The 24,376-nt window shown below is 40.6% G+C and overlaps 4 protein-coding genes across 5 annotated transcripts; 2 read left to right on the top strand and 2 right to left on the bottom strand.

Annotated features, from left to right (window-relative positions):
- Positions 1–6,008: 6,008 nt before the first annotated feature.
- Positions 6,009–7,701, bottom strand: fahd1 (fumarylacetoacetate hydrolase domain containing 1). The gene has a single exon (XM_020636250.3). It carries the CDS (start codon positions 7,567–7,569, stop codon positions 6,907–6,909), a length of 663 nt encoding a protein of 220 aa, XP_020491906.1. The 5' UTR covers positions 7,570–7,701; the 3' UTR covers positions 6,009–6,906.
- A 190-nt stretch (positions 7,702–7,891) lies between these two features.
- On the top strand, positions 7,892–13,307 carry LOC109985831 (hydroxyacylglutathione hydrolase, mitochondrial). Of its 2 annotated transcripts, none has more exons than XM_020636247.3 (9): positions 7,892–8,059; positions 9,573–9,757; positions 10,657–10,721; positions 10,905–11,022; positions 11,108–11,216; positions 11,379–11,482; positions 12,393–12,494; positions 12,600–12,679; positions 12,779–13,307. In XM_020636247.3, the coding sequence occupies exons 1-9, from the start codon at positions 7,993–7,995 to the stop codon at positions 12,876–12,878; spliced, it is 930 nt and encodes a 309-aa protein (XP_020491903.1). In that variant the 5' UTR covers positions 7,892–7,992; the 3' UTR covers positions 12,879–13,307. The 2 variants fall into 2 exon arrangements, with proteins under 2 accessions (XP_020491903.1, XP_020491904.1); XM_020636248.3 differs by having other exon boundaries at positions 7,898–8,055.
- A 140-nt stretch (positions 13,308–13,447) lies between these two features.
- Positions 13,448–17,827, top strand: LOC109985832 (hydroxyacylglutathione hydrolase-like protein). The gene is made up of 9 exons (XM_020636249.3): positions 13,448–14,076; positions 14,223–14,416; positions 14,655–14,719; positions 14,819–14,936; positions 15,065–15,173; positions 15,387–15,490; positions 15,781–15,882; positions 16,280–16,359; positions 17,020–17,827. Exons 2-9 carry the CDS (start codon positions 14,312–14,314, stop codon positions 17,168–17,170), a joined length of 834 nt encoding a protein of 277 aa, XP_020491905.1. The 5' UTR covers positions 13,448–14,076; positions 14,223–14,311; the 3' UTR covers positions 17,171–17,827.
- A 297-nt stretch (positions 17,828–18,124) lies between these two features.
- Positions 18,125–23,327, bottom strand: narfl (nuclear prelamin A recognition factor-like). The gene is made up of 11 exons (XM_020636224.3): positions 23,231–23,327; positions 22,152–22,247; positions 21,903–22,046; positions 21,216–21,345; positions 20,971–21,105; positions 20,606–20,724; positions 20,345–20,474; positions 20,182–20,254; positions 19,971–20,108; positions 19,513–19,670; positions 18,125–18,759 (listed from the first exon to the last, which is right to left on the bottom strand). Exons 1-11 carry the CDS (start codon positions 23,294–23,296, stop codon positions 18,518–18,520), a joined length of 1,431 nt encoding a protein of 476 aa, XP_020491880.1. The 5' UTR covers positions 23,297–23,327; the 3' UTR covers positions 18,125–18,517.
- Between the last annotated feature and the right edge of the window lie 1,049 nt (positions 23,328–24,376).

A 24,376-nucleotide genomic window follows, 5' to 3' on the forward strand; every position in this document is an offset into this window, starting at 1 on the left:
AAACCCAACTTTGTTTGTAGAAGTATCTGTATGTGATTGAAAAACTGAGTGGCTTCTAATGTTAACATGTTAGTTTTGTTCATTTAAGGAAATTTGCATGCAAACCAAGCGGCAACCTCCAGTGCTGTAATATGAAGCGCAAAATCGTGCAGTTCATCGAGTGTCCACTAGAGGCTGGCTCCAAGAGCCCTGGAAGTCACATACACAACACATTCAAAAAAAGCTAGTTTTTACAGCAGAGATGAGCTTCCTACCGTAACAGATGGGTGACATCACAAAGGCTTTGTCCATTAATATTTACGGTCTATGATGCAAACACACCCATCACACCCTCTCGCCCTACATCTTTTTTTTTCTCTGTCAGTATTTCTCTCACATTCTTCCTCTGTTTCTTACATGTCTGGCACACGTTTTTAGTGGGCCTCATTCAAATTTAAGCGTGCTTGGCTCCCTCCATCATTACCAGCTTTTATGACTCTGTATTAGCAGTCAAAGTCATTGTCGCCTTTTTGCTGTACCAGCCCAGCAGCAGGCTTTAAAGAAAACTGATTTTACCATTCTGCCATCTGGAGAAGTCGTTTGGTTTCGGTGTTGGCAGTTCAGCCCAGTCGTTAGGTTCCATTAAGTCAGCAGGACGTTCAACATAATGTACAGTTGTCACCAAAGACATGTAATGATGTGAGAAATTCGGTTGAGGTGAGTAAGGAAGATGGAGGAATGATTGAGAATACAGTCACTTAAAAGGACACATGAAGCAAATCTTGGTGTACATAAAAATGATCTACTGCAGCAACATTTAAGAAATGTCATCAAATCTAAGCCAAGAAGACTTACAACTTTGCCTCTGGTCTGGAGATGTTGGAGAGACTGACTCCATGTGTAAATTTATAAGAAGGGAAATAAATGTACAAATTTAGAACAACTTTGAAACCTGTGCTAAATGTCAGAACTTGTGGAAAAAATATTTTGTTGCAAACATTTTGGGACAAAAAGCTTCATGTCTCATGTTTTGATTCAGGAGCACAGAAACGACTTATTGGAGTGTTTTGCTTTTCACCTAAAGCAATTTTAGGACCATTAGCAAAAGTCAAAAACAAATGAAACTATATAAACGTGCTGAAAATGAAAAATATCCTCTGTAAGACGTTAAAACAACTTAATTAACATTGTCAGTAAGGCTGCAAATTGCATAAACAATGCAACATTAAAAACACACAGACCCAGAAAACAGCTGCAAATGAAAGACGCTGCAAATCCAGCTGCCACAACAGAAGGGCTCCAGGCCTTCAAGTGCTCAATGGCAAAGCTTATTATTCAGGCTTTGACATCTCATAGACTGTGGAGGCTCTTCAGTGTTGTGTCTTTTTCTGTCTTTCATCAAACTAGGAAGTTAAACGTAAAGACAACTTATCTTTCCTTACATTTGTTGTAAATAGAGAATCTTAGGAATAATAATGCTCCAAAAAACTAGAAGCAACAACAATAAATAACAGGTCCATCAAACTTCAAACCTCCTCTTTGTGGGGACAGTAATTTGTTTAGCTTCGTCTAGCATGCAACTTCCAAGGATTTCAGCCCACAACTTAGAGCCTGCCATCTTTTCCGACCATCGTGGATTTGTTTGCATGAGTGGAAATCGCTGAGTGTGGATTGAGTTACCGGCCACTGTGGCTCTTTGAGATTAGGCGTGATGAGGGGTGTATATTTTTTTGCGGTGGGTCTTATTTTGAGAATAATGGGCACATGGCAGACTAATCAGAAACACTCCTACTCCAGAGGGAGGGATGAACCTCTCTGACGGCTGCTGCGCTGAACGAAACGGGAGGGGGGGGGGGGGGGGGGGGTGACTTCTACACAGCAGATGAAACAGGATTAGAGTGTAAGAGTGGTTTCCCAACGAGCAGCCACAAATAAAGACGGTTCATTCGGACTCCACACATTTTTCCAACTGTTCCTCAGTCTCCTTCAATTCAGTGAAGAAATGCTCCGGGATTTTCTTTCTTCTTTGTGGTTTAGGCCTCACAGCATCTTGTTAAACTGTGACTCCAGCTTTAATTGATGAGAGAGTCATTTAGGTTTCGGGGGGATTTTAAACGGTCATGTTAGCTCAACATAAATTGGGGGACTTTTTTTTTTTTTTTAGGGATATGGGAGTGAGAACTTTAACAATAGGATTTTATAACGTTGTTTTTCTGGACACGTTTCAGTGCTTCTATTCATTCATTGTAGCCGACTAAATACCAGCTCCAGTCGGCTTATTGTGCCTCAATTGGAAAACTCCACGTTTATAGAGAAGCTGGCACTTTGTTGATGAGGTATGAAATGAGGCACTGTCGCCAAATGGATGGAAATAAAACCACATACTCAAAACTTAATTCTGGAAACATCCGTCACTTTTGATTTGCACACATGGGTGTAGTAGTAAAAGGGGGGGGCAACTGACTACCACGACCCCCAGTGGTGGCCCTGGCCAAAATAGTTATATGTTTCTGATCTGTTTCTCTCTGAGTTGTAGCTGTCATAAGAAAGGTCAAATTGGTTGAATAATTGACCATGATTTATTCTTAAAATTCAAAAACCTTTGTAAAACCTTTAAAAAGAATTCAAACCCAAAGAAGATGCACATATTACAAATTTTAGTTCAATTTTGCAATTGAGTTTTCAGGGTGTAACACAAAGTTTTTATTATTTAGGTTTGCCCTAGATCAGAATTTTAAATTTCAAAACTTTAAATCCAACTATTGATAACTGATTCGATAACTTGGCAACATTTTTTATTTTACATACTTTTAAATTCTGGTTTACACTCTCACTCAATATTTAGATATATGCTTCTCACACACATAGGCCCCAAATACACACACATGCACAAACAGAACCTGAGGACATGCATTAGTGGAGAGATGTCAGAGTGGGGCTGCTACACACTGCTATACAGGGAGCGCACCAGAGCTGTTGGGGTTTCAGTGCCGTGCTGAAGGGCACCTCGGCAGTACTCGAGAAGTGTCCTGGCACCTCTCCAGCTACCAGACCAAAGTTAATTTGTGTAATGGAGGTGGGGTTATAGCGGTATCACAGCTTCGGCTGAGGCTGTGGTCGAGGGGCCTAATGTGATATATACTTTCATCAGGTCCACAGGTCCTGGAAATGCCCCCTGTTTACACACATATGTACGGGCAACCCGTGCTCAAACCAAATACTGTTGTTAAACCTGAAGTGTAACATGTTCCATGTTGCATTTCACACTTTGCCCAACATCTGCATCTTCAAACTCAATGTTAACACACTGCGTACAGTCAATCATTCTGAATGAAAGAGGCTCGCACCTGGCCTGCATGCATGATTTATTTTTATTTGCCAGAGACTCATTATTCTTACAGAATCAATTACAGCCCTCAAGTTTGAGCCATTAAAATCACAGAGAGTTCTTGATTTGCTCCATGGTGTTCTTAATCCTCAACCACCCATTAAATAAGTGATTATTGGAAATGGGATGGAAACAAGTTGAACTTTACGTCAAAATATTTGAAAGTACAAACACCTAGAAAACAGACACCCAGTAACCCAAAAACATGAAATATGCACTTCCAGGCCGTGTGCGTGTATGTGTTGTAGATGCAATATGTCTTACGCATCCTGTCTGACTCAGTCCCTCCTATGGCTGTGTGTGTTAGTGGTTTCTATCTAAGAAAGGCCACACCGCAGCACTGTCTGCAGCACGCAGGCTTCATAAATGGCCTTTTTCTGAACACACACACACACTTTGCCAAATTGAAAATCATTTTCACATGTGGGACCTTACAATAAACTGTACATCAAGGGATGGAGCTTTAATCCGCCAAATATGTGTCTATTGACATTTGAGTCATGTTAGGACTGCATATTGGAGCCGTTGTGCACTTTCAATTTAAACAAGACTTATTTTTATAAAAGTGATTTAAACTGAAATAACAAGACATTAAATGTTGACTTTCTCCACTGGACTTCACTGTTTTTTTTTTTAAATGAACTTCCCAGCTGAGTTTTCCTTCAGGATACAAACAAACATGCGTACATGTTGGAGCTCGTGTTCAGGATATTTTCCGTGTGACTTTGACCTGCTAACCTTCAGAGAGATAGATTGCTCTGCCCTTAACTTACCGATGAACTGATGGCTGCCAACACATGTTCTGTAATAATATGTCACCAGTGTTAGTGTTCAACAGCTCCGTAAATAAGCTCCTCGTGTACGTAGAGGCCCAGATGGTGTAAAGTTGTAACCCTGCTTTCACACAACAAATATAAAAGTATCAACTGCTTTGCAATGTGCTAACCGTTAGAGGAGCAATTCCCAAGTTTAAGAATGACGTGCAAAAAATAAACTCCTAACTCCCCTGCAGTTCCTTCAAGGACCACCAGGGGGAATCACTGCTTTTCACGCTTACAATCGACTCCGATAAAATGATTTTCAAAAAATATATATTTTTGCAATTTTTGCAATATTTTGAGTTTTAGAAATCAACTTTGTTTGCAAGAAAATTCTCTCAGATCTCTGTTGTTTGACCGATTCGCTACCTGGCTCAATTTCACAGGTGACGTCAATGATGGTGTGTATCAGAAGACGGTGGTATCCCCGTAATCCCCCCGCTCTGGAAAGCTTCAACTTTACCTTCTCAGACTCCTGCTCATGACACCTTTGGGCTTCTTGTTCTGAACGCTAAACCAGAGCTGAGCGTGATTCTTTGAAGCCATTGTTCCAGACCTGTGAGGGTGTAATACCTTCAGTCACACAGGGACAATGAACATGATATGATTCAGATCTCATAAAAGGACAACACCTGTGAGCACATGCCATACTGTCTGCACCGCTCCGAAACTGTTGGTGGAGAAAAAAAAAACATGCAGTGACTACAATCCCACAAATCCTAAATCTAATTGAATCTGTCATAACTGCTGTAATGATGGACACATATAACCCCAGAGTCCCCTCAGGGGGCCCGGGTGTTGGGTCCTGTGTGTCTGGGAGATAGCGTGCCCTACAGGTGTAGGAAGATGATGTGCACAGACTCAGGTTTCAGCAGAGTGGCCTGGGACAGGTTGATGGAGGCTCTGATTGATCCTGAAAACAGAGAAGCCTGTGGGAGAAATGTAATTGAACCTGGAACAGATGTTAAACAGAGCCGGAAGAATGTGGTTATGATGAAGGTAGACAGCCCTGAAAGCCAAATTACATTGGATGAACAGAAATACCACAGTGCTATTAAACAGTATCAGGAAGGGAAGTCTTTTTGGGTGCGTTAAACTGAAAGGGCGTGAGGGTTCACTGTGTGCAGTTACAAATATGTCGAGCTGAAGAAAACACATCTCTGCTGTCCAACAAGCGGAAAAAAAGGGGCTCCGAATTCATGAATAACCACAAGTACCCCGTGCCAAACCCTCCACCCGGTCCTAATAATCTGAATATTTTCTCAGCTCATCGAGTATTAATTCAATTTCCCGTTTAGGTTTCTAAAGGATTCAGACTGTACGTTACAATATCAATTAAACAATCTTTATTTGTGCAGTATAGGGCCAATTCATAACAAGTGTAATCTACAGACAACAAAAAGCAGGTAAAATACCTTACACTCATTGTTATATTATTTAGTTATACAGGAGAAAATAATGTAAGTCCTCTCTTATCATACACACACAGCCATTACAGCTGGTAGTTTTTTGGCCTGTGTCCCCACTTTGACCTCACAAACCTCAGTTGACCCCAGACAACAAAAAACACATACATTGCCTTTTAATTGGATAGGACAGCTGAAAAGAGACAGGAAATGTTGGGAGGGGGAGTTGGGGATGACATGCAGCAAAAGCGCAGAGGTCAGATTCAAACCCGCTGACCGCTGCAACGAGGACTACAGCCTCTGTACATGGGATGCTTGACATAACCGTTAGGCTATCAGCACTCCCACATACAGCTTTTTTCTAAATGTATTGTGGTTGTTTTTTCCATATGTGTTGTAGGTACACATTTATTTATATAGACCACTTTAAGGCTTTTTATTCACATAATTGTGGACAGAAGCAGAACAGCCAGGATGAGTGTGTATTAACAAGGTTGGGAATAAATGACGCCTGATGCATCGATGAGATACAGACAGAGTTTGGTAGTTTTTAGCATGGAAAACTAGATTGGTCAACACCTTATAGCTAAACACAGACATAATGTATTTTTTATTGATCATTAATTAGAAATTTCAGGGGTCAACATCTGAATTCCTTGCGACCCCATATGGGGTCTGGACCCCAGGGTTGGGAGAGCCTTGTATTATAGACTGTTATATAACTTTAATTTTGTATTCTACTTTTTAAAGATAATGAAAGACATCCCCGTTGACAGATGTTATTGTATTTAAACTCTAAAAACACATGAATACTGTGTTCACATGTCATTAATACAATCAGTAAGAAATTATAATTAGTCCCACCTTGACTGAGAATAAATTAAAAAGCTCCTCAAGGCTTTAATGGACATTTAATAATCTGTAAGTCTCAAAGGGTCCTCGGTGTCCACATGAATAAACGTAATATAGATTTGATTTATTTGAGTAACAGTTCTGAATCCTTTTAATTTTAAACAAAGACAGTAGCATTGGGTGATGGATACTTTTCATATCCATGTTAGGATCACACAGTACAACAGATCTGAAGTACATTCAGGATGCAGAGATCAATCAACGAAACCAAAATGTGCTTTTTAATATTTTCAAGTAGAGAAGATGTAAGTGTATGAGCAGCATGGTCTCTGTGGCACAGCACTGCCACCTGCTGGTTCACATAGATACTGAAAAATATATTTGATCGAACTAAACCCGACTTCCCGATAAAACATCTGAGTCTGTGTGTTTATTTTCCCATCATTACTGTCTTGGGTGTTTACTATTTGTCTTGTCTGTCAACTCTGAAGCTCATGGTGATAACGTCCTCGATCCCAGCTTGCAGCTCATCGTGCTCCTGCACAGCAGAAACTCCTTTAGGGGTCCCGGTCAGGATGAGGTCCCCCTCCTCCAGGCTGATGAAGTCACTGATGTAGCTGATGAGATAAGGGATGGAGAAGATCATCTGGGAGGTGCAGCCGCTCTGCTTCATCTGGTCGTTCACCTTCAGCCACAGCTTTACGCTCCCCGGATCAGGGATGCGCTCTTTGGGGATGAACTCACTGATCGGGCAGGAGGTGTTGAACGCTTTGGCGAGGGTCCAGGGCAGACCTTTGGACTTGCACTCCTCCTGGATGTCCCGGGCTGTCATGTCCAAGCACAGCGCGTACCCTGCAACATGCTCCATGGCTGCGGACTGAGGGATGGCCGTGCCCCCTTTCCCAATGACGACCCCGAGCTCCACTTCATGGTGCAGGTTGCTGGTGTACAGAGGCACCAGGATAGGGGATCCCTCTCTGACATAGGCTGAAGGTGGCTTCAGGAACAGGATCGGCTCCGTAGGAACGGCGTTTTTCAGCTCCTTGGCGTGGTCGGCGTAGTTTCTCCCAACACAAATGATCTTCCTCCCCCATTCCCAAAATCGAGATATATTTCGCGATGTCATTTAGGAGAAAGGAAAGATAATCAGCCGCTTTGAGGCAGTCTGCAGCAGCTGAAGTAAACTTTGACCGACACTGAATGAAGCTTAATGTGTAACCTACGGCAAGCAGGAAAGGACATACGGAAAACTCAAAACTATTTTAGAAAGTATTTTAAAACGACGCATTTAAGGAGTTTTTTGGGGTTGTTAAATTAAAACGAACCACATTATATATACTCAATTTTGTCTCTATATGTCTAAAAATTTTGGAAAATTAATTGATGTACTCACATTTACACCTGCTCATCCTCGATCGACTCCCTCATGCTCGATTGGTCGTGTCTCGGATGTCAAGGTTGAAGAGGGGGCGGAGGCGGAAGTGAAACAGAACCAAACTTTTCTGGTTTATACCACGAATGTGATGATAAGGTTGAACCTGCTGTTGTTATGTTATTCAAGTCACTAGTGGGGAGTGCCTGCACTCTCCTTGGAGCTGCTACAGCCTTCAAAGTAGGTACGTACACACGGTTAATATGAGCATTAAAAACATCCAGTCGACGTGTTAGCACGTGTAGCTACACGAACATTAAGACGCTTTTATCTCGTGTTGTGGTGTCTTAAAAGAGGAGAGCTGTCACATAAACAGAGCTGGCTAGTGCTAAAACACGTCTGTAATGTCTTACACAATCGCTTCCGTGATGTCGGTCTAGATAGATCGACAGTGTGGCAGCTAAGTGATGAAATATAAGACATGTTTAAAGTTAGCATTGAAGCTAACCTTGTTTACTTTGTGTCGTATCGGTATGCAGGTGTTTCGTTTCCATTGGTGACCATGTTAACTGGAGACTTTCACCCAACCTGTGGTGATCGTAGTTGCTACACATGTTGAGGACGGAAGTGTCCTAACCAGGGTGATATTAGGACCTTGAGGGGGTTTCAGTTCCTAAATATATTTAGACATGTAGAGTTTCTGTTCAGTCCTCCTGCTAAACATCTCACTTCATAAAGAAGAAATATTGTCTTACATGTGAGGGTTTTTTAAAATTATATAAACAACAATAGTAGTAACATGAAGTTCCGAGAGTTTTACAACACAAAATAGTTTGTAACAAAATGAAAGGTTGAGTAATATTAATATTAAATTATTATTTGTACGTTATTTGTGTAAGCAGTTCAGCATATTAGATATTTTAATGTGAATACCATTATATCAAAGTTTTGAATGCAGTGCTTTTACATCTCAACACTGTGTATAATAACTGCTTTATTAGGAAAATTATCTGCTACAACTCAATAATTCATCACCAAAAATAACCTTTATTTTGCATCATTCCCCTCTGGGTTAAAGTGTGACTTTATATATTATTTCTTATAACTTCACATTATTCAAAATACTATCTCAAGTAAATATAAAAAATAAAAAAAATCAAGATATTTCTGTCAAATTTAAAAAATCAGGTGATGCTCATGCCCCTGGACACTTTCCATCTTCAGCTGTTGTTACTATGACAACCACAAAGTCACCAATTAACATGGTCCCTCTTTAATCCGAAACACCGGCACAACACTCGTCCTGTCAACAGTCAGCTACTAGTGATATATTATGATTTTCCAGATTATGTATTAATCAGGATACAGTTTATTACATCACAATACTTTATAAAGATTATATTTCTAATGTTATATTATTATCACACCACCCTCACTCTTCTCATACCTGTATGTGTAATTGCTCTTTTATATCGTTTAGTTGAACTTGTATTCCTTTCTTTCCTCTTAAGCATCTTTTATTACATCTGTTTTCCCCTCTGATCATTAACTAATGTTTGTCTTTTCTTATCTTACTGTGAACCGCCTTCAGTTTCCTGGTTGCTTTAAATGAACATTTAAGGGAAATGGTAGCTGCCATACAACCAGAGTTTTATACAAGAACAAAGTGATTTTTTTCACAGATAATCCGAGGGTGTCCTCATATCACTCTTGACGGTTTCTCTCTATTAAACATTGACTTACGTTATCTCATGAAGCACCAGTCGAAGTCAAGGCCCAAGCAGCTGCTCTCCTTCACAGCGCAGTGAGGAAGTCTTCGCTGGTGGAACAAGCAAACATGAAGGTTGAACTTCTCCCGGCGCTGTCTGATAACTACATGTACCTCCTGATCGATGTGGACTCCAAGGAAGCAGCTATTGTGGACCCTGTGGAACCCAAAAAGGTCTGAACGACATTACATACATTATTTTAGCATTCAAGTACTCTTCCTTAACCGCAGCGTGCCTAGATAACACATGCAAAGGTGTTACAGGTATTTATATTGTCCATTTGGTGAACTGTTAAATATTAAATGATCAATGTTATATAAGGTAGTTATTAAACCAGACTTTGACCAGGAGCTCCAATTAAATACGGCATGCTGTTTTTGCATCAAAAATAATCTATTAGTGCAGTATATTTAACATCACAGCGCTCTAAAAGGAGGCTTCATAAATATAAATGCTCACTGTTTTTGTCCTATGGCATTTCTATACTTGAATTTGAGATTTTGAATGTAGGATTGTTAATCCCACATGCTGTATAGCGGCATTGGCTCAGTCTGTAGGGACTCAGGTTGGGAACTGGAGGGTAGCAGGTTTAAGTCCAGGTGAGGACCAAGTCTGGAAATTGGTCTGGTAGCTGGAGAGGTGCCTGTTTGTGAATGTGTGTGTATTTGTAGACTATGTGTGTGTGGCATGTCTCTTTATACACAGAGTGTGAAAGCATTTTCCCGTCGTGGGATTAATAAAGGTATCTTCATCTTCTTAAATAAAAATCCTTCTTTGAATATTTTATACAATTTAGCACAAGATCTCAGTAATTATTGTTAGTTAGTCTGTAAAATTTTAAAATAAAGTGTTACACTAATGTGTTATGCCTTTACTTAAAAAATCAGCTATTTAATTTATGAACTAAACAGAAAAAAAGCATCAAATCCTTCAAAGTAAGAGAAGCTGGAATCAACAGATACTCTTAACTTCTGCTTCACACATGATTTGAACAATCGTGAAAATAGCTGATGATTCATTGACTGATCGTTTAAGCACTGACTAAGAGTGACTCTTCTTTTCTCTCAAACAGGTCGTGGATGCTGTCAGACAGCATGGCGTCAGACTTACCACAGTCTTGACCACTCATCACCACTGGTGAGCTACAGAGCTACACGCTAACTACTACCATGTGCATCACGTACTTGGTACAGGAGAGACTTCTCAAAACCCTAAAGCTAACCAGATGAAAATCAAAATGCTAAATAAAAATTACACCGGCATGAAACACGTCTTCTGAGTCTGCTGAGTAACAATACACTCATCCTTTTCTCCCTGTAGGGATCATGCTGGTGGGAATGAGAAGATGTTGAAGCTCATGCCTGGACTGCGAGTCTATGGAGGAGATGACAGAGTCCCTTGTCTTACAAAGAAAGTTACTCATTCCCACAATTTTAAAGTAAGACCATCAATTCTTTCTTCCATGTGAATTTAAGCCCTGAATGACTGACATCCATCCACTCACGGGTGTTATTGTCTCCCAGGTTGGATCACTCAATGTCAAATGCCTGTTCACACCATGTCACACAACCGGTCACATCTGCTATTATGTGACCAAAGAAAACAGCACCGAGCCACCGGCTGTTTTCACAGGTACGTCTACCAGATAAGGCAGAACAGCATGCATATATACTGGAAGCAATGACGTCTCCTAAGTCTGTCCATCTTGACCCAGACGTATTGATTCAGCGTCTGCAGTCAGCACTCCATCATGTCTGATATTAACGTCCTGCGGACACTTTCTCATTCACGCAGGGGACACTCTGTTTGTGGCTGGTTGTGGTAAATTCTTCGAGGGAACAGCTGAGCAGATGTACAGAGCCTTGATAGAAACTCTGGGACGTCTCCCTCCTGAAACGGTAAGTCTTCTGATGATCTCCATCGCGATGTCACTGAAAGTCCAAATGTGACCCTGAAGACTTAAATCACTCTACGACATATTTATAGAAGAATCAGGACTGAAACTAATTTGGATAATGTTGCATCAAATGTCATTTTGTGTGCGATATTTTAGTTATTTTTATATGAAACCGACCCGTTCAACACTTGCATGGAACCTAAAGTTTACCAAAAAAAGGTGAAACTATTAAGACTGAGCCTTTCACCACCTCTCTGTATTTTTGCAGTAAGCTGTATTTTTGTATTGCATGTCTGTGGCAACATTAGCGTGTGGTAATGGTGTTGTGTGTCAACCAGCAATGAAAAGGTAACCAGAGCTGAAAGCTAAAGGATGGAGCAACCATTGCAGAGTAGGCTCCACCGGTTAAAAGTTACATTAATTATATTTGTTATGGATCTGCTTGTTGCCATGGTAATTCACAGCATATACAGCAACATTTCCTGCAGCAGATTACGCATGCATTCACAAACTCGGAATGGAAGAGAGAAGGAGAAGAAGACGTTGAAATAGAAGTTTAAAGGTATTCAGCATCAAGATGAAACATACAGAGAATTATTGGCAAAAGAAAAACCTTCATGAGGTGACTGGCCAGATATGCAAAAACGCTTGCGAACGTGGGACAAGAGGAATCAAAGCTATTTAGACCAACATGGAAATAAAGCACAGACGCTCCACAGTGCAAAAAAAAAAAAAAAGTATTAATTATTTTTTTGTTTGGATCCTAAAGTGTTAAATGTGTTATTTAAAAAAGTGCAGCAACCCTGATTATGAGCTCATGCCTCTTAGGTTTTGTAACTTCTTTCACCTCAAAGGGGGAGATAATAGTTTTGGAGAGACTGATTGTTAACCTTGGTATGTTTGTCTTTTAGCGTGTTTACTGTGGTCACGAGTACACGGTCAGCAACCTGAAGTTTGCACGTCATGTGGAACCAGACAATGAAATCATTAAGGAGAAGCTAGCATGGGCAAAGGTATGTGACTCACCTGTCACATTGAAACGATAATGTCCTCATTCAGTCGATCATGTCCTTAAACTTATCAGTAAAAACACTTCTTGTGTGTTTGTATTCCTCCAGGAGAAATGCAGCAACGGAGAGCCCACCATCCCGTCCACTGTGGCAGACGAGTTCACCTTTAACCCCTTCATGAGAGTGAAGTAGGTCGAGCATCATTTAACACCACTTGTTGTTTTAGACCATTGCATCCAGGAACGTTTTGTCAATTCTTCTATTTTGTGTGTGTGTGTTTAATTTAGAGAGAAATCTGTGCAAGAACATGTGAAGCAGACAGACGCGACTGAAACCATGAGAAGTCTCCGGAAAGAAAAAGATGGCTTCCGCGTGCCCAAAGACTGATGCTCAGAAGTCCAGGGCGATCACGCTGACTCTTACTACACCACACATATTAACCATCTCCAAATCCACTTGCAAAGGATCCACTACATTCAATCTCAGTTAATCCAATGACACATTCGATCGCCACAATCAGCTCTAACACGGCAATAAACCTCTTCATCAGGCTTTCATATGTTTTATGTTTGTTTGAATGAAGGTGATAGTTTTGTGGAATATTTGGGCTTTTTTTTTTTTTAAATGAAGTAAGTTTGTTTATCTATGAATGGAGGTTTTAGAGTGTATACAGGTTAATGTTGTAATATATTTAAGTCCAAACTACTATTTGAAGGAGTAGAAACATCAACAAGTCAGGGAGACACTCAAAGAATGTTCAAAGAATGTTTGAATATTTGTACAATGTCTGTAAATTGATAAAGTAATTTCTTTAGAGATTTGAATCTTTTTTTTTTCTGACCCTGAACGCTTCCTTACACTGTTTCTGTTCATATTTGCATGGAAACCGTTGTTATTGTTATGAAGTGTGTCAGCATTACATGTTAGATACCCGAAACGCTCTTATGCATGTAAAGTACCTCTTCGTAGAGAATATTGCATGTTGTTCTTTTCTTTCAATTTGGACTCCAAGCATCAGAAGTAAAGGTTCTCACTATGCACAATGGTCCCATTGTGTTGTGTTATTATATACAACCCAAATGATTTCATTAGCATTAACAGAGAGGTTTATTTATGCCTTTATTTAGAGATAGGAGAGTTGATAGAGTCAGAAATTGGGGAGAGAGAGAGAGAGAGTGGGGAATGAGTGTGGGGAAAGGTGCTAACTGTTGTACTTGAGTAAATACTGGTACCAAGCATGAGAGCATTTTATCTTATTAAATAATTTTACATCCAGAGTCATCAGATCAGTGAGTTTATTATCACAGTTTACAGATTTAAAGAAAAAACCTATTTACGCTTTAACAATAAGCAGCATTCAATGAAATAAAAAAATATGATAAATGTCTTACATCATACATAACGAAACAATCTCAAGTAATAATAGAATAAATAACAGGTGGAAACTGAATGATGAATCCGTCTGGGCTCGATTAAAATGTCTTGGCTGGGACACGTTAGCCCGATGATGTCGTAGAATAAAAGAAATCAGATCGTCACAGCCGCATCATGACAAAACAACCTGATCGAGATCAATAACACTGAGGTAACAACGTTTTTCATGACGTGTGCAGATCGATTCATTTTCCTTTAATGTGTTGAAGCTGCAGAAGTGAGACCCGGATGTAGTTTTATATGGGCTTAAACAAGTGTACACTGTTTATGGACTAATTGAATGTTTTCCATGATCAGACTTAAGGAAACAGTGCAGATGTTGATGTTGACGTATTCAGCGCTTCCTGAGTGTCGCACAGTGTGATGCGCATGCGTGAGGGGCTGCCATGAAGGTAAAGGTGATCTCCATCCTGGAGGACAACTACATGTACCTGGTGATCGAGGAGCAGAGTAAACAGGCTGTGGCTGTGGACCCCGCTGTACCACACCGGGTGAGACTCAGGTCCTCACGCATGGTCCAGATGATGCACTAAAAAAATATATTTATTTTCAGATTTGTTGTTTTTTTGTTCACAAGTACCAAAATAATCAACTTAGAGACAGACACCCAAAGATGTTCTATTAATTATTACATAGACACATGTTGAAAATGTTTGGCATTATTCCTTATGAAATAGTTTGAATCATGAATTGCTCATAACAATAACTATTCATTAATTTTGCTGGCAGCTGCTAGAAATCGTGAAGAGAGAGGGCTTGTCTCTGACGGCTGTTCTCACCACACATCATCACTGGTAAGACTCTTTTAGTGGGTTGAACAGGAGCCAGAATTATCCAGAACATCTCATAAAAGAGTTAATCTATTTACTCTTTTTTTTTTTTTCAATGATCAGGGACCACGCTCGGGGGAACGAGGCTCTGCTGAAGGAGCTCCCTGGGCTGAAGGTGTACGGGGGAGATGATCGGATCGGGGGTCTGACTGATAAAGTCACACACGACCAGGAACTCAAGGTGCTCACACAGTATTAGGACTGAACTGTAGATACCTGAAGAGAAGTGCTCCGGTTATATTTTCCACATGTTGATTGATTGGACACAGATGTATCGCTGCCATGTTGTTGTGTTTTCTCTTTGTGAAGTTTAACTCCATCAACGTGAGGTGCCTGTTCACTCCCTGCCATACCTCTGGACACATGTGCTACTTTGTGTGGGAGGACGAGTGCACTGACGCCCCGGCTGTGTTCACAGGTGTTTGTCTTTGTGAACATAAAGAGCCATTTACTGGGTGGAAACCTGAGAAGTACATTGTCGCTTACAGATCATACATATTGTAATGTGGCCTCTGTTGTGTCCAGAGATATGAATCCTTGTTGACAAACACATTGCTCCATTGTTGTTCTTGTTGTGCGCAACAGAAGAAACTGACCCCCGTGCGCACTTGATCTCTCTTTTGGTTGTCAGGGGATACGCTGTTTATTGGCGGATGCGGGCGGTTTCTGGAGGGTACGGCTGAACAGATGCACCACAATCTCACCCAGGTTCTCGGCACCCTACCTCAAGACACGGTCAGTGAAATCACGGCTGTCCTCAGCAGCCCTCACAGGGTTAATGACAGCCAACATGACCTCAGAGAAGAGCTGGAGTGAGACTGAGTCACGCTGATGAATAAACACACACACACACAAACACAATGAAGGGATTGAGAGCAGCCTGGCTCCCTCTCTTCTGCCTTCATTGTAAAAAAAAAAAAAAACACATCTCAAACGGGGCATAAATCACAGAGCGTTCAGATCATTTAACTTCCCATCTTTGTGTCTGTTTGAGTTTTTGAATGTCATGTCTGGCTCATTTGCAGAAGGTGTTCTGTGGACACGAGTACACCATAAAGAACCTGAAGTTTGCCATGCTGGTGGAGCCAGAAAATGAGAAGGTTAAAGAGATGCTGAGCTGGGCCAGGGTGAGCTAAACAAAGAACATGCTCTGAAACTTAAGATAGGATTGCATCAAGAGGAAACTACTCCTCTGCCTATTTGGCACTTAAAGAAAAGGGGCTAAATGACAGTTTTTTTTACAACACGTGAATATATTCTCCTCGAATAATCCTGTTTACATGCAGTAAACACCCCAATCATCCACACACAGCCTGTATGTTGGCTGGTAGATTAGTAAATGATGCACAGAGCAGCCATGACACAGGTAAGAGGAAGTGTTTTACAGACAGCTCTAAAAACTCCAGATGAGATGAACATTTGAGATTCTTTGAAAAGAATATAGAAGATACTGTCCTAGTCTTTGAATCCTCATTAGAAATATATTTACTGAGCAGTGTAACTTGACGTTCTTTGTGTCTCCAGGCAAGAGACGATGATGACAAACCCACAGTGCCATCCACCCTGATGGAGGAGTTTGAATACAACCCTTTTCTTCGTCTCTCGTGAGTTTGGAATATTTTTTATCCTCAATGTTTGAATCATAAAAGGTTCAGACACATGACAGACGTGTGTTTGGACACTTTTGAAACAGCCTTTCATTAAATACAGTTTAAAGGCAGTGATGTTTTCTATTGAAATGATTAGTAAACCAGGATCATGTGGTCAACTTTTCTTTCAAGGTTTTTACAGTGGTTTTTAAAATCAGGACGTTTCCTGTCATCATTTTGTGTTGAACTCTACTTCAGTCTACAGGGGTGACGATGCCAAAACTTTAGACTTCAATGATAGTAAAAAATCTAACAATAACGATACCGGTTTCGATGCCACGGCATGCAACGTACGAGAGATTTCTTGATTTTAATTTCTAAAATTGCAGGCAAACTCCTGCACACCTCATCTGTCACCTCATCTGCTCTGTTTAAAAGAGACATAAACATCACTTTAACACCTAAAGGATCACAGCTGCTCTCTCTCTTTTGCTCGCAGCAGCTTCGGGGAAAAATCTGACTGAAGATCTGTTTGGTTTTATTTGTAAAGCTTTTGTACCTGTTGATGCTATTGGTGATTGAAAAATGGGGATTGTGTCATTTTAAAAAGTATCAGAAAAATTTTGACTGTCCATTTCAGCCACTAAATCCAACTTCCTCACTTATTTCCTGCAGAGAGGAAGGAGTACAGAAGTTCACAGGGAAGTCAGACCCCATCGAGGTGCTCAGGGTCCTGCGGAAGGAGAAAGATAAATTCAAGAAGCCCAAGGAAAGGCCTCCTCCTCACGCCATGCTGGCTTTGGAGTGGGGGCTGCTCAGACCCTGAGATCCAGTTTCATGACTCTGCACATGTGACAAACTCATTATCTAGAGTTGGATGACCGGATGCAGCAAGACACAGGACTCTAAAGTGGGGTGCTGCTTTAATGGAATATACCTACATTTAGATTAATTTAAAGGCTGGTCTCTCAGTCTGTTATGCAAACATCTAAAAGATCATGTGAAGATTTGAACGTGTTTTGGGCATTTTTTGCTTTAAATACAGTACCTGGTCTGGGGAGAAGAATTAGCTGAATTTATTTACGTCTTGTTCATATCACAATGTTACGTTTCTTTTTTTGTCTTTATAGATTTTAATCTTCTGTCTGGTAACTTTAGGACGACCAGTACATTGTACGTCAGTTGTTAAGTCATGTTATCTCTCTTATGTTAGTTTGTGTATTTTAGCACAATTTCTCCCTTGCTTATTTTCGTTGTTATACGCTACATAATTGCTGTACCATACTGCACATTTAAGGAACTGTGACCCTAATTTAGACTGCACTTTACATGCAATGTTTGAGAGGAGATGGTACACCTGAAGTGTAAAACAAACATGCAGTGTTCATCACTATGAATGTAAACTTTTTCCTCACATTGCGAGCGCTTATATCTGCTAACCAGGATCAAGATTATTCAATAAAACATATCAGTAAATGGTTAATTGACCTGAGCTTGTAAAGCTGACTTCTCAAAGTTCTTTTACACCGCAGGTCACACCTTCCCATTCACACACTGATGGCAGAGGTTGTTATGTAAGGTGACCATTAGAAGTATCTAATCCATTCATACACATTAATACTCCACCGACGAAGGGTGGAGGTTAAGTGTTTTGCCCAAGGACACATCGGACATGTGGCTACAGGAGCTGGGGATCGAACCCCCGACCCCCCAAAGATCAGTCTGAATTAGTATTCTGTTGGATTTAAAAAAAAAAAAAAAAGTAACTCAGAAACAAAGGCTATGTTAAATAATGTCTTTATTTCACTCTATATATACATACAGCCATACAGGGAAATAAACAAGGAATGATTATATTTTGCCTGTGATATTTCCACTCACATGTTGAAGTGTGACAGAAGCTAAATCGTATTGGTATTTATGAATGATTGAAAGGACAATCACTGCAATTGTATAGATGACACACATGATTTGCTTCAGTTTCAGCATTGTGTCTGTTTTCTACCCCTTTGGTCTTCTAGATTTTCAGACATGGAACTTCTGGACAAGAAAAAAACCTGCTCATATTAGTCTTTCTCCTCTTTGTTTTGAAGAGAGACAGAAATACTTGTGGACGGTTCTGTCAGTGTGTGTTGAAAAACACAGTTATATTCTGCACTGACGAAGGCTTTCTTCACCACTTCATAGCGAGCCCGTTGGTCATCTTCTCCACAGTGTGGTACTGTGTGTGCAGCAGCTCTCTGGCTCTCTCCTCCCCTACGCTGCCGAGCCAGATCTGGTACAGCTCGGCCACCTGAGCGTCGTCTTCTGGAGACAGGGGGCGCTCTGACTTGTAGAGCGCCTCTACCTTCTGGAGAAGCTCCTTTGGGTTCTGACCAGGTCGCGGCTTCACTTGTCCACCACCATTTAGACAACCTGAACATTAACAATAGAAAAGAGGGGGATGTTTGTCCGGTTATCGCTGTAAACTGCAAATATTGAATCAGTCAAGCAGGGATACTGTGAAGCTCAGGCAAGTTTTACTTCTATGTGTTAACGGCTTAATATTTGACATCCAGAATATGAAATCAAATGTATGTAATGATTTCCTAAAAAAGGGAGTGAAGTCAAACTCCCTCTGGGTTTGTTGTTCTCAGCTTTATGTTTACAGCCCTTGCACCAAGGGATTTGCAGCTTGTTCATGTGTCATTCAGAGGCTCAAACATGATTCCTACATGTTTTTAATACACCAGCCCCTCCCTCTTTAACCCTCAGCTCAGGTGGAAGAGAGACAGTGGCATGAATCAACTTTGAGATTTATTCCACTACTTGAAACTGATCGCAGAATCTTGTTTTCAGATGTTTATCAGCACTTGTCCGCTGCTCGCTCTCTCACAGACACTTGCTGGAGAAACAGGACGAGAGAGGCGGGGAAAGTGCGAAGACAAGAGGGAAGAGGGGAGCTGAGGGAGGAAGGAGGAGTGTCCAAAAAGAGCTATTTTTTGGTCTATAAATCTGATCTGAAAGTTGCCTTTAAGAATGTTATTCATGATGACTTGCTTGACGCTTTCTTGAGCTAGTTTATGTGAAAACTAACTAAAATGTCTTTCGGTATTACCTTTCTCACTCTTTGGTGTAGCAGTACCAACAGAGCAATGCCACACACTTTATTTATTGATTTTACTTTACCTGACGGACATGCCATCACTTCCACAAAATCATACGGCGACTTCCCCCTCTTGAGTTTCTGCACCAGGTTCTGAATGTTGCGGAAGCCGTATGTGGAAGCAAAGCACAACAGGACCTTCCCATCTTTCTCCAGAGTCACTTCCTGAAAGTCTTTATTCCTGTGGGCAGAGGGGTTGAGGTGGGGAAACAAAGTAAGGGAGATTATTTTCATCACATCAAGTAAAAGACAACCAGACTGGTGTTGATTATATTTTCTATTCAGAAGTCCAGCCCTGGTTGTCGGCCTGCATTTGTCCAGCCTCTGACACAGCAGTCATTAGTAAGGATTCTGGTTAAGTGATAATTAAGCATGATACAAGAACATCGATTCTGAGATCATTAAACACATCTGAATGCACTGGAAAAGGCACAATGAGCCTGAACCACAAAGCTTCTTAAAGCCGATGATACACACTTACCTGAGGGTCTTATAGGTGAGCTCCTTCACCTCCTCTCCAAACAACTGCTTGGCTGCATAGGTGAAGACGTGATGAAGGTAACCTCCTGACCCGCTCCCTGCATGGTTTAGGAAATCATCCCCGCTCACACTGCTGAACCTGGGTCCAGAATAAGTGCTATTAGGTGAAGTAAATTCCTTCTATGGCTTACTTTTAAGTTCTCAGAGCTTACATTGTATCGAGGGGTGCAGGCTCCACATCATTAAGAGACACATTTTTCTCCTCCAGCATTTTCTGAACCTCACCTGTATGGGACAAGGAGCAGTGTAAACGAGAAAAGATAGTCCACATTCATGAACACATTTCATACTACTTCAGAGGAGTAGTGACTGTACCAGAGGTGATGACACAGTCCACTTCTCGGGTCTCAGCTGTTTCCAGGTAGAAGTCTGACCTCGACGCCTCAAGCTTCTTGTCAAAGCACGGCATCACCGCCACGTGGTAGATCTGCCTCGGACTTATCCCCTGAGAAAACACACAACTCACAGCTCAGCATGACTCGTCATTCTTTTTCTACTTTGGTTGACGTGTATTCATTCATTAAAAGGTAGCTCACAGGAACTCGGAAATGTAATCGATGGCAGGTGTTCCAGTACCTGTTGTTCAGCATAATAGCCTTTAACCAGAGAACCCATCATCTGCTGTGGGGACCGGGTGGTACTAATGTAAGGCAGAACAAACTCTCCATGGGTTTTTTCAGCATAGCAAATCCACCCTGAACAAAGACACACACAGATACAAACACAGACACACACAGGGGGAATCATGATTGAAGTTTTATCACACTGAAGAGACCGAAGCAATGAAAATTTCTCTCAGCCTTTAGTTGTTTTATTGGACATATTTTGGAGGGGTTGTCACTTTTACTTCAGTGAGACAGTTTGGAGCTGACAGTAATAAAATGAGGGGAAAGGCGAGGAGATGTCGTTCCAACATTTTAAAGGGTGTTCAGTGTACCGACCTGGACAGGCGGATGTCAGCATTGGCAGACACTTGCTGTCCTGTTCCTTCCTCTGGAATCGCTCCACAAACTCCCTCTGGCTCTCCAGCAGGCTGAAGGTCCGACTGTAGCTAGTATCGAAAACATGATGAACCCCTGCAAAGAAACTCAATGAGGTCAGTCTGTTTATCTAAATCAACATGTCATCGAAATTACACTTTTATCTGTGAGTTACATGGAACATGAAAGATCACTTTTGCACTCACCAAGGCCTTTGAAGAAAGATGTGAGCCTCCTGCCGGCCTCACTGCTGCTGAGGTCATAGCTTGCCGCGAGAGAGGCTCTGGACTGCGGTGACACCGAAACCACCACCACCTTCTGCTCGGTCGCATTGTCCTGAGGAGGGAGTCAGAGTGAATAAAGAGATCATTACTTATCTCGTTTAAAGGCTGCAAAACCAGAAACAGTCTTCACACACTTCAGAATACATAAAGGGGTGCAGATAGCCTAGCTGTTAGGTCGCACCCCATGTACAGAGTCCTTCAAACAGGCGGCTCCAGTTCGAGCCCAGCTTGTGGACTTTCACGCATGTCATCCCTCTCTCTCTTCCCTACATGATCAATCCATCCATTATTATCCGATCACAGCTGTCATTGGGCGAGAGGCGGGGTACACCCTGGACTGTTTGCCGGTCACTCACAAGGCGAGACATATAGAAGAGTCCCTAATTGACCTAACGAGCACATCTTTGGACTGTGGGGAGAGGGAACCCACACATGCACGGGGAGAACATGCAAACTCCACACAGAGAGTCTCCTGTCCGACGAGGATTCAAACCAGGAACCTCCTCTCTGTGAGGCACCAATGCTAAGAACTGCACCAGCATGCAGCCTTCCTACATTATCCACTGTCCAAAAATAAATCTTAAACAATAAATTAATGTTAATCTCTACCTTGTTGTTGCGCAGCACTTTAAAGAGCTCCTCGTGGCTCTGTTGTGTGATGAGAACACTTTCAGCAGAGGTTATACAGCCGCTGCACGCCAAACAGTCATTCAGTGTGATCTTTGCTTTCTCGAGCTTCTGCTTCCCACCATCCTACAAACACACAGGGAGAAATCATTCATAAATATAGTAGTGCAATACTTCATTTTTTATTTCAAACAGTTTTTGTTTTTTTTCAAATCAAGCCTTGACACCCACCTGGTTGACTTGGACGTAGCTGCCATCATCTTCTATTTGAATTTTGGCCACAGATTTACCTTGTTTCTTCTCTACCTTCACTGGTTTGACACATTCCTGCAAAACAGAAACTACAACTAGACATGTACCCCATACTTTGTAACAGCCCTAGAGGCAACAGATAGAACTGCAATACATACAATAAAGGCAAATTTAATAAAACATCAAATCAAATCATATTTAACATTTTTAAAACCTGAGACCTGAGATTGTAATTGCTCTGTCTTATATCATCAGAATATGTGATGGTTGTAGGTGCTGCATGTGACCAGGAGGTTACACAAGAACTGATATGAAGAATAAATGATATGAGTGCATTGAAGCATTTACAGAATAAAATGGTTAACAGTCTCTAATAAGCCTAAATGTGTTTAAGTTTGTTTTGCAATTCTGCTCACCATTTTCACATGAAAATAAATCAGTTAAAGGGTTAGATTAATTAAAATGACATCAATAAAGGTCATATTTCATGTGTAAGAATGCTCAACGTTTCTGGTCTTTCAAAGACTTCTGGAAATGTCAAAGAACTGGAACAGAAATAAGTTCATGTCCTTAAAGAACATCTGTGCTTCACCATTCACTATAATACAGCTGACAAATCTATATAAAATGTAAATCAAGTAGACGTGTAACTTGTCGGTTTAGCCAACACAGTACAGTGGTATCTATTTAGAGCACATTTAACTTGAATTCAATTTTTTTGGTAAAAACTTGTATTTCTGCTATTTCATCACAGTTACATCAGTGCTAACATTAGCATCAGGCTAACTATATTGCGCATCTGACTTTTTCCAGCGTTGGCAGGTTTAGTCACCACCACTAACTTTAAAACCAAATGGTAAACACTGCATTATGATAAGCTTAATATAAACCATTAGTTTGTGTTTTTAGTTATTTCGACTGTTCCTTCACAGAGCAGCAGTAACAGGATCCGGTAAGAGATAGAAACAATGCTAGTTATATCTGAAAGTTTCCGGGCTGCTGTAGATGTGAAGTGGACCGTGTCCTCTTTTACTTATAGGTGATAATAGTTACATTACCTGAGAGGGAGTGATAAAATCATCGAGGTCTGTCAACTGCAGCACACCGCTGAAGACAGAGGCCATAGTTACTTACTGCCGTAAAGTGTTGCTTGTTTATCTTTTGTGTCGTAAATCATTGTCCCCTGATTCAACTCTGGCAGAAACCATTTTTACAAAGGTTTAGATTGAACTGTCCTGTATTGTAATGGTAATAAAACTACAGTAATTAAGGGGAATCAAAACGTGTATAATCCTAACATGCTTTTAAGTCATGTTCAATTGATATAAAGAGCAGGGACACAGGCACTAGAAAAAAAAAAGAAATTCTAGGTTTAACTTCATATGACAATATCAAAATGTTGTAGGATAACTTATTATATAAGCTTTTAAATTGCATCCCGATTTATGCGATTAATTTAGGCTATTTGTAACACTATCTAGAAGTACTGCAAACCATGTGTTGCAGAGTAAGAGTTTATTTTCAGTATGAGGGCTCCTTGTTTCTTGAAGTGAGATCCTCTGGAAGTCTGAAAACAGTATCTGCATAAAATAACCTGAAACCCAAATAACTTGCAAACTTACTGACTGGACTGGCCAACAGCAGCTTTCTTTCCTGAGGTAAATCACTTGTAATCATCTTTATATAAGGCTTCATTAACATCCACTTTAAACATTTAGGGTGCATTTAAGTTAAAACAAAAAAAAAGAGATCACAATGGGACCCCATTTACTGCTTTGTTCATATTTACTGATGCTTAGGCTACTGTAAATTTAGCATATGTGCTATTATGAAAGGACAGAATACAACACAGTAAAAACATGTTAGGCTTTATCCATGGTACAGTGGGTATAAGAAGTAAGAACATGGTTATATTATAATCCCTCCACTCAATAGTTACTGTGTTACAATAGGAATCTCACATTCGTTAGTAAGACCCAATGATAAACTTGAATAATCTCCACATTGATGCCAAGTTCTTCTGCATAGTACTTGAGCTTTTTAAAATCTTTTATTTTATTAAGAAACAGTGTATTAATAAAAGTAGCAAGCTAGTGAACAGCAGTACTGTATTTAGTGGGCTTAAATAACATAAATAAACAGCAAACAATTATATATAAGCATTAGGTTATAGCCTAATACAAAATATGTGATAACTTATTATA

The sequence above is a fragment of the Labrus bergylta genome, chromosome 16 (assembly GCF_963930695.1).
Source record: "Labrus bergylta chromosome 16, fLabBer1.1, whole genome shotgun sequence".
In the NCBI taxonomy this organism is placed as follows: Eukaryota; Metazoa; Chordata; class Actinopteri; order Labriformes; family Labridae; genus Labrus; species Labrus bergylta.

Excerpts from the sequence above, each read along its gene's own strand:
- fahd1 (XM_020636250.3), bottom strand. The coding sequence starts at position 7,569 with ATGACATCGCGAAATATATCTCGATTTTGGGAATGGGGGAGGAAGATC.
- LOC109985831 (XM_020636247.3), top strand. The coding sequence starts at position 7,993 with ATGTTATTCAAGTCACTAGTGGGGAGTGCCTGCACTCTCCTTGGAGCT. Across the intron at positions 8,060-9,572 it reads TGCTACAGCCTTCAAAGTAG|CACCAGTCGAAGTCAAGGCC; the intron begins GTACGTACACAC and ends TATCTCATGAAG. Across the intron at positions 11,217-11,378 it reads GCCACCGGCTGTTTTCACAG|GGGACACTCTGTTTGTGGCT; the intron begins GTACGTCTACCA and ends TCATTCACGCAG.
- LOC109985832 (XM_020636249.3), top strand. The coding sequence starts at position 14,312 with ATGAAGGTAAAGGTGATCTCCATCCTGGAGGACAACTACATGTACCTG. Across the intron at positions 14,937-15,064 it reads CACACGACCAGGAACTCAAG|TTTAACTCCATCAACGTGAG; the intron begins GTGCTCACACAG and ends CTCTTTGTGAAG. Across the intron at positions 16,360-17,019 it reads AACCCTTTTCTTCGTCTCTC|AGAGGAAGGAGTACAGAAGT; the intron begins GTGAGTTTGGAA and ends TATTTCCTGCAG.
- narfl (XM_020636224.3), bottom strand. The coding sequence starts at position 23,296 with ATGGCCTCTGTCTTCAGCGGTGTGCTGCAGTTGACAGACCTCGATGAT. Across the intron at positions 21,346-21,902 it reads AAGTGCTGCGCAACAACAAG|GACAATGCGACCGAGCAGAA; the intron begins GTAGAGATTAAC and ends CTCCCTCCTCAG. Across the intron at positions 20,475-20,605 it reads GCTATTATGCTGAACAACAG|GGGATAAGTCCGAGGCAGAT; the intron begins GTACTGGAACAC and ends GTGTTTTCTCAG.